Raw genomic sequence first — 9302 nt, 5'->3', positions numbered from 1 at the left:
GATTATACTAAAAATATTTCCAACCTTAGGAAAAGAAATACATGCTGAGTCATGCAATGTAGATATATATCTTGTGATTCTTGTGTTTTTCATTCTTGGCCAATTTTCATTTCCATCCAAACCCCAATTTTTCTTTAAATTAGGTTTTGTCAAAATAATGATAATAATAATAATAAAAAAACCTTTTTAAATTAGGTGGGTCTCTAGTATATGATACAAAACATGGGATTAAAAAATCTAGAGGCGAATAACTATTTTATACTTTTTTTTAATATGTTTTTTTTTTCTAAAATACTATCTTGTTCTAGTTATATTTCATTTTCGCTGATGTAGTACTCAAATTTTAGTTCATGTATTTTTAATAAATTTTAAATTTAGTTTTTATAGTTTCAAAAATTTTGAATTTAATTTACTACCTGTAAGGATTAATTTTAAGATTTATTGAAAATATAAAGATTAAAATTGTACATTTAAAAGTATAAAAAGATCTAAAGTAGAATAAAGTTCAAAATATAGAGATCAAAACGGTATTTAAAATTACAAAAATGAGGAAACTAAACTGGCAATTATATAAAATTAACTAAAGGAATCAAAAGGCTTAAACAAGAACAAGATCAACTCTCAACTCGAGTAAAAAAAAAAAAAAACACTAGAAAACTTGTTAAATCAAATCATCGACTCAAGAGTTTAAGTGGATAAGTTATTGTAAATTTATTTTTAATTATTTTTGTTTAGTTTAACAAGTGAATATGAGAGGATTTAAATCTGTGATTTTTATTCAAGATTATATATCTTAACCTAAGCTATACCATTTTTTTTATCCCTAAATGTCCAGACTAGTTTATGTATACCTCGACCAATGTCTCAAGAGACAATCTGTTGGTGTTGAATATCAAGAAAAACTCGTAAGATATTAAATCCTAGCTAGATGACCACCATAGATTGAACTCATCATCCCTTAGTCTTTTATCAAGGTCATGCTCCCATATTTACCATTAGGTCAGCCAATAAAGATTACCTAAGCTATACATACTTAGATTGAGACTGTAAATTTAATTTTATCAACTATCTTAGCACCTTTGTAGAATATTCAACAAGTAAAAATCTCCATTTCCAATTATAAAAAAAGTTCGAACACAAGAAGTTTTGAAAAATCCAAACATCAAATTTTTCGTTCTTCAATGAGCGACTATGTGGATAAGATATATACATAACTTTGAATTTCCTCGAGCTGTACGAGGAGAAAACTTTTTATACGGTTTTGGGGGGAGGTATTGCTAATCCGTTGTACAAGTTTTTTGTACTGAGGGTTCGAATCCCTCTCTTTCCGTTTCTATCAATTACCGAGATTTTTGGAGATGATTTTGTACTACAATTCGGACACATATTCGAATATCATATCATATTATAAATTAAACTTCATCAAATTGATAGATTACGGTAAATTTTAATGCATCAAACACCATAACAAAAACTCAACCATACAGGCCTTAATTATTTGAACAACCCCACCTCTTATTATCTCTTACCATTAATCCTATTATATTATATGATTCCTACAAACATGGTGAATTGTAACCTCCTCCACAAAAACTCCAAAACCTAGCCCTAATTAGAGACTCCACTCTAATTATGAAAAATTCACTGAAGACTTAAATGGCCCCATTAGTTTGAATTGAGAAACTCATTATTAGTGAACAAAATTAGAATATTTAAATTTGGTTTTCATAACCATTTATATTTCACCCAAATCATTAATAAGCATAATCTTACAAAATGATGAAACAAACAAATATGATGATGTAGTTTAATTAAGAATAATTAGCAGCAATTAATACTCATATTAGAAAATTGAGTGGACAAGGCAGAGGCACCACCCCAAACCCTTCTTGAAATTGGCTTCACCATTGGAGGCTTCCAATATTTGTTATTTATGAAATTATTATTTGTTTCTTTATGATTATTATTATTATTAGAGATAGAGTGAGAGCGGTGCAGCCATTTGCAATGCATGTAAGTGGAGGTTCTCCAAGGGGGAATGTGGAGCCCACTCTCCTTAAGGGACTGTTTGGCTGCTGAACATAAAACTGAGATTATTCTCTTAACCCTCTCTTCACTTCCTACAAACACTGTTGGAAGTGCTTCTGTGAGCTGCTTGTACTCTTCTGTTGCTCTTGCTACTTCAAATTGAGCTTTGAACTCTATGTCTATTATTACCCTTTTTCTACTTCCATACTCATCCTTCACTTTCATCTCTATGTATTCATAATCCCCTATATTACATTCAAAATACCCAACATTAAAACAAAATTACATTCTACTTTCAAATTAGATAAATACAGGGGCTTAAAATTGATCAAATTCTAAACAATAGGGGTAAAATGATATATTATATGATTGAGGAAAAGATTAGAAGTGTTGTTCATCTGAAAGAGACTGATAATCTCACCTGCTGGGCAGCCCATGGAAGTGACCCAAGAGGTATGACAAAGATCAGAAGAATCATAGCCGTCCATTTTCAGCTTCATCACAAGCCATTTCTTGAGGCTGCTAGTGGTTTTGGGAGAATCACTTTTCCAGCTTCTCAAGTGCTTCATCACTGTCTCACCCACCTCTCCTTCTGCCTTTATTCCACTCCCCAGAATCTCCTACACAATAAAACCAACCTTTAGAATTTTTTTTAAAAAAAAATTGTGTACATATATCCATATATACATACATACATACATACATACCTTTAAGCTGAGAAAATAATGGGATTTGGAATTGAGAGGAAGAGAATTTGAAGAATTAGCAAAAGAACAAGAACTCGGTGTATGATCAGCTGATTCAATAAAATCATCAACCATTTGAACTAATTTTTCCTCCTCCAAACTTGCCATATTCTTTTCACTCCAAAATTATCTATCTTTTTTCTCTCTCCCTAGGAGCTCCCAAGAACTTAACTAGTAAGGTGCAAGGAATCTATGAGGAAAGAGAGTGGTTTTAATAAGTTTTTGGAGAGAGAAAATTTGGATTTTGGGTTATGGCGGTGGGTGTGGAAATAACAAGTCTAATATATAGAGTTCATCAGATCTAAACTATTTGCAAAAGTAATTTTTGTAGTTACAATAAGATTTTGATTTTTCTTTTAAAAACGATAAATCATATTGCTAGCCATCTGTAATAGAATTCTATCATGGATAGATTTTGCTATATTTATAATTCTTTGAAAATACTACATATTTTTTAATTATACAAGAGATGAGTGCAGTTGGTATACATAAGTTTTTTTTAATATTTTTAAGTTATAGGGACTAAATTTCTAAATTTAATATACGTAGAGAGAGAAAGAAAGGGAGATGCATGAGGTCATGGACATGGAAAGATAAATCATGGAGGTTTTGGTAAATGAGAAAAAAAAATGGGTAGAAAAAGAAAAAAATATACATATATTCTTATCTTTTGTTTGATTAGAAGACACTGTTTGAAAAGGACAAGGGGTGAGGTGTCAAAAGAAGAAAGAAGAGACACCAACAAGTTAATAAGGCTTTGATACAATGTGCTACCTTAGCTACACCACCTTTAGATATATTTTGTGCTTTCTTTTTGTCTTCTTTTGTTGGTTTTAGGTTTCTCATCAAAATCTTTCCTTGGCCCTCACAAGAACTGCCCCACTTACATACTTACATGATAAGCTTTGGAATATATATATATATATATATATGTATTTTTAATATAATAATTTCTTAAACTTGTTATAACAATATGGAGTCTGATCTAGGGCATCCAAATCAAAATTTGGTGTTGTATTAGATTAACCCTCCAATCCATTTGATTAGAACATGTATCGATCATGCTTCATTTGATGATATACTTTATTCGGATCATGCCTCGAACCTATTCTCTTTTTTTCTGTCTCATTTGGATTTTGAAGTATTAATTTTTGATCTAGATGTCGCTCTTTTTGTAATTTGAATGTCTCTAAACTTATCTAATCTCAATTGTCATTTTTTTTCCCCAAAACTATTCTTAACAGTATTACCCCTCACTCTCAATTCATGATTTCGCGATTCGATTATTTTTTGGAATTAACGAAAAAGAGAATTACTAGTGGAATTAAAACAACCTTAGAGGTGGATTATTGAGTTTGAAAACTCAAGAGACGATTTTTTCCATATATAGGATTAAGAGTAAGTTGAACCTGGTTATTAAAATTTCTTCATAATAGAGTGTAACATTAGTATTTCTTATATATTCAAAAAATAAAAAGCATTAGTTTTTCTTACCTAGTGCTAACAACATAGACCAAAAATAAGTATGATTCAAAATTTAAAGATGTAACTCCATATTTTTTTTAATATATAGACACAATGCACAAAATGTTAGGGAAAACATGGAATTTAAGCTAAATAAAATCACAATTGAAAAGTATAAAGAATCTTAGAGATAATTAATCAAAGAAAATATGGGTGAAATTGAAACTTTAGAAAGCTTCATAACTAACAAGGACTAAAAATGCAATTTAAATAGAATTGGCTTGGTTTTTTTCTTAGCTACAAACCTTTGGTCCCCCATTTTGAATGAAGGTTTCTTCAAATAAGGGCAACTCCTTTGTTTTTTCCCTTTAATCAAGTCCTTTGGTCCCTCAATTTTGAATGAATGTTCTTTCACACAAGGCACTTTTATGAACTTTCATCTAAACTCTCTTCAATCATGTAACTGGTCTACTTCCAAGACTAAATTTAAATATACAGGAAGAATGATTAAACATTGAATTTCATTTCAAAACCAATTGACAACGAGAGAAATAATTCAGGTATCTAATCAAGAATGTGATGCTTCTCTATTTTTTCAACATAGCTTTTTAGATTTACTATTCTTGGATTAGATTTTTTTTTCCTGGCCAAATATCTCTATTTGAACATCAATAACCATACTAGATAAACAAAAAGTTTCATCTCAAAATTAATTGACAATGAGGAAAGTGACTTATACATCTTATATAGATTGTGAGATCTCTATTTTCTGATATGGGATCCTCAACAAGAACAAGAAAACTTATTGAAAGTTTACGATTTGCCAACTTGGCTTTAAGATTATTCCGACTTGAAAATTCATTATAGGATTTCAATCAGCAAGAAAAAAAAGAAAATACATCTTTACAAAGTACAAATGTCTGCAATATCTGCAGCCAAGGCTCAATCTAAGTTGTAAGAATTTGATGCATCAATAGGAAGATTCATATTTCAACACTATCTATCTATGATGGAATTCACCAACAGAAAGTATCTAGTGAATGCCATTTTTCTTCCTTTTCGCTTATTTTATTTCCAATGATTTTGACAGTTTATATAGGCTGTCTTTCAAATTTTAGAGCAAAATACATGGCAGAGTATTGCATTTCTATGTAATGGCTTATGAGGATGAAAGGTAAAAAAAAATAAATAAAAAATCACTTAAATGGATCAAAGAAACTTAATGGGAGAAAAGTAGAAAATAAGTATCACTTTTCCTTAAAAATTGAAAACACTTTATCTGAGCATTGTATTACAATACATATACCCAACAGATGAACTTCTAGGACCCCTGAGTTTTGTCCTACTCTACCTACCAAAACTCAGGAAAAATCTGCATTCCTACCCCCACCCTCCCTCCTGGCCCGGTCCTGGCCTCAGCCTCGGCCTTGGCCTAGGGAATTAAATAGAAATTACTCTGATAGAATCAGCAAAAACTGTTGACTTTGCAACAAGATTCCGAAGAAAGAATGGAGAAAAAAATGTATGGGAAAAATCAAATCCCATAACTGTTAGAAGTATCCTAACAAATTCTCAGACGAAATGATGAGTAGGGTACTCATACTCATATCCATTGTAGTCATAATATAGCCTCTCCCCTTTAGCAATATCTCGAATAGCGACCAAAATGACCCGGCATTCACCGTTTACATTGTATCTCACACATTTACAGTTCTGTTTCTTCTTACCTTCTCTGCACAAAAAGATGAAGTATATGTTTTGAGCATCATGAATTTGATTCTCACAAACATTACATTAGATAAAGGAAAAAAGGAAAAAAAAAAACTAAACATACAACGAAAGTTCTAAGAAAATAGTTCTAGATGACTAGTAATCAATATGTGGCCTTGAGTTTATAGAAAAGGCTGATATGATCGAACAACATATAAATATTTAAAATGCAGTAGGCTTTGAAACATTAGGTAAAGTATATGTAAATATGTGTAATGTATAATATGTAAAATGAAGTATATGCGCACTACTTGTATTTGTAAGTATGTAAAATGAAGCATATGTTTTGAGCATCATGAATTTGATTCTCACAAACATTGGATAAAAGTAAAAGAGGAAAAAAAACTAAACATACGATGAAAGTTCTAAGAAAATAGTTCTAACTAGTACTCAAATATGTGGCCTTGAGATGCACTAATTGGATACGTGAATAAGTTAGTTTTTTTCTTCATAGAAAAGGCTGATATGATTGAACGACTATATAAATATGTAAAATATCATAGACTTGGCCAACTCACGGAGAATGATTATTTATTCCATTAATAAACCGAGCGATGTTCCCACGTGTGTCAGGGCAGATGACAAGACTTCTAGATGGATCTTTTGCTGAAAGAAGGGTCATCATACTATCACAATCATCGTGTTCACGGTTCTTAAGATAATCCACGTCACCAGCATATTCAGCGATAAATGTCATATCCTTAATTTGATCATCAGCTTCTACCGTAAAACTACATCATAAATTGAGCATGGACCTACTCAATATAGAGGTTGGAAGCAAATGGCAATATGGTTAACATGTTCAAGATAAAGTTACCCTTCACATGAATCAAAAACAACCAAAAGGGGAGGACATTCGCCTCTTCTGCTCATGGCTCTGCAGAGTTCCAAGGTCTCAGTATCCTCTTTGGAAAGAACCTAAAATAGAAGGCACGGTTATCATAATCCATGACCATTCCATTATTAAAAACAAAATTGATTCCAATTAGAAAATGTTTCCAAATGGTTCCAAGATTTTAAACCTGCATTCCACCATCTTCAAACTCTGCCTGATTAGCAGACCTCGAAGCCATGCCCGGCATGTAAGTCAAATCATCACTAAACTCCATTTGCAATGTTGTTAAAGCTGTAGCAAGTGAACCCATCTGTTTCAATCTGCGATCAGGATCTTCACTTGGAAGAAATGGAAGTAATCTTCTCTTCTTCTTCTGCCACACCAATGACCGTAATCGTCTCCTACGCTTTATAGCTTCAGTTCATGATGCCATTTGTTTAATATTAAAATGATGAAACCATGAATAACTTTAGATTCAAGGAATATTAAAATAAAACCGACCAACATGGAATGATCGTTTCAGAAACAACTATGGTGTAGAAAAGTTTCAGCAGAAAACTTAAAGATCTAAATTTTAATGCCAAATGGTCTCAAATCCAGAAATCTCATAGAATACCAAAATGAAAGGATCACTTCACAAGACCACGTTTGGTACATCAAAGTTTCGAGAGAGAACTTCTAGATGATTTATTGCTGTCAAATGGTCTTAATTTAAAAGAAAAATTCGTCAGAAATAATTACAAGTAGTTCAGGAAGATTTTTTTCTTCTTTTTTTTCTTCTTTTTTTCTTTTTTAATTCAATAACACATGATGGTGTGGAGGGTGGGATTCAAATCTCTGACATTTTGCTTGTAATTGCAATGCCTTCACTAGTTGAGCTACGTTAAAGAATATAAATTCTACAAATGTTACTACATTATCTAGTATAGTCGCCACATATATGATTATGATATGAGTATGAAATGACACACTAAATATATGTCACAAGATTTTATTTATCAATATTTCCATAATTATCTTATCTGAAATGCTAGCTCTCACAGCACATCTTATAAAGCATACACGTTCAGCATGTAGCCTTGTTAGGAAAGTAGGCACCTAGATTTCAAGTAACCACAAAAATTATGTGAACTCCTTGATATTTAAAGGCTCATTGATGTCCACTAAGAAATTTTATGCCTAGCACACCTTGATATATATATATAAAGTATAAGGAAGAATATGAGGTGACTTTTCATCTTGTTCGAATTCATCAGGATATCAATAGAATTTCACTTGAAGAATCATATCTATAGCAATAAACTCAAACAGTTAAATTTCGCTGTGATGGGAACTATATACAATAAGAATGGTGATTTGACCAAAATTTATAAAAATCATATTATAAATTATCCAATATTATTGAAGAAAAACTCATTTGCCAGTAGCTCCACTATTATATCGATCGAATGCTTGAAATTCAAGAGCACTTTCTGAGGATAATAGCATAAAATATAAAAATGAATACAAGATGGAGCACGATCATGACCAAGATCATAATACAAACATAAGAGGATATCGATTTTGAACACTGTAATGAAGAACTTACCTTGAGCAGACAGATATGCGACTTCTGCGTCCTTACATTTCTGAATTCTGAAAAAATCAATAATCTTCTTCTGAGAAAAGCCTACAAGCGAAACAAAAGAATGAGAAAAGGAATCCAAACACATTGACATTCCAAAACTTACACACCACAAGAAATCCACAGCAAATGAAGGGGGGGAAAACAGAATCAATATCGAGAATCAACAAATTCGAGAGTATCCTTACTTCTTACTCTTTTTTGGCCAGAGCATTTGGGGCAAAGCCAGGATCCAATCGGGACCCTAACGACGATCGGACTTACGCATTTCATATGAAATCCCTTATCGCATTTATCGCACAACAGCAGCTCATCATCCCGGTCGCCGGAGCCGCATTCCTCACACCTGACGTCGTCGTAATCTTCCCGTTCGAGAACCACATACTTAGCCTTGGCCATTATCTCCGTCATTGGCTTCATCTTCCTCGGTGGAGACGACATCGAGGAGGGTCGGTGCGGGGCGTGGGTGCGACGGAGCGAGGCGCTGCAGCGGATAAGTCGCTGGGCGGCGGCGGCGGATGAGGAAAAAGCTGGAGTCATGAGGAAGAGAAGGGATTGGGAATAGCCAGAATTGGGAGAGGATAAAAAATGCAAGGGAAGAAAATGGATTGGTGTAGCGCTGTGAGTGTGCAGAAAGGTGCTTGGAGGAAGACGAAAATGGCGGAATTTGTTAGCTCCGTCTCTCTCTCTCTGTTCAGGAATGGCCTCTACGGCGAAAGGGGAATGCGCACAACGTCGCGCTGAGGTGGAAGATAGCGATTGGATTGCGCTATTTTACGCCTTGGGGCGCGCACGGAATTTTATGCCATTATCAACGATTTCTCAATATTCTTGC

The 9302-nt window shown here is 33.0% G+C and overlaps 2 protein-coding genes across 3 annotated transcripts; both read right to left on the bottom strand.

The window, feature by feature from the left end:
* Positions 1–1497: 1497 nt before the first annotated feature.
* LOC120087891 lies at positions 1498–3041 on the bottom strand. Its single transcript, XM_039044899.1, has 3 exons — positions 2736–3041; positions 2450–2648; positions 1498–2273 (listed from the first exon to the last, which is right to left on the bottom strand). Exons 1-3 carry the CDS (start codon positions 2880–2882, stop codon positions 1822–1824), a joined length of 798 nt encoding a protein of 265 aa, XP_038900827.1. The 5' UTR covers positions 2883–3041; the 3' UTR covers positions 1498–1821.
* Positions 3042–5465: 2424 nt separating this feature from the next.
* Positions 5466–9302, bottom strand: LOC120087712 (probable Histone-lysine N-methyltransferase ATXR5). 2 transcript variants are annotated; one of them, XM_039044583.1, is made up of 6 exons: positions 8656–9299; positions 8432–8512; positions 7031–7257; positions 6826–6926; positions 6527–6739; positions 5466–5970 (listed from the first exon to the last, which is right to left on the bottom strand). In XM_039044583.1, the coding sequence occupies exons 1-6, from the start codon at positions 9005–9007 to the stop codon at positions 5811–5813; spliced, it is 1134 nt and encodes a 377-aa protein (XP_038900511.1). In that variant the 5' UTR covers positions 9008–9299; the 3' UTR covers positions 5466–5810. The 2 variants fall into 2 exon arrangements, with proteins under 2 accessions (XP_038900511.1, XP_038900513.1); XM_039044585.1 differs by having other exon boundaries at positions 5827–5965; positions 8656–9302.

Source organism: Benincasa hispida, chromosome 10, assembly GCF_009727055.1.
Source record: "Benincasa hispida cultivar B227 chromosome 10, ASM972705v1, whole genome shotgun sequence".
Classification (NCBI taxonomy): Eukaryota; Viridiplantae; Streptophyta; class Magnoliopsida; order Cucurbitales; family Cucurbitaceae; genus Benincasa; species Benincasa hispida.
The sequence above is the reverse complement of the archived record's forward strand: the minus strand, read 5'-3'. Positions and strand labels throughout refer to the sequence as shown.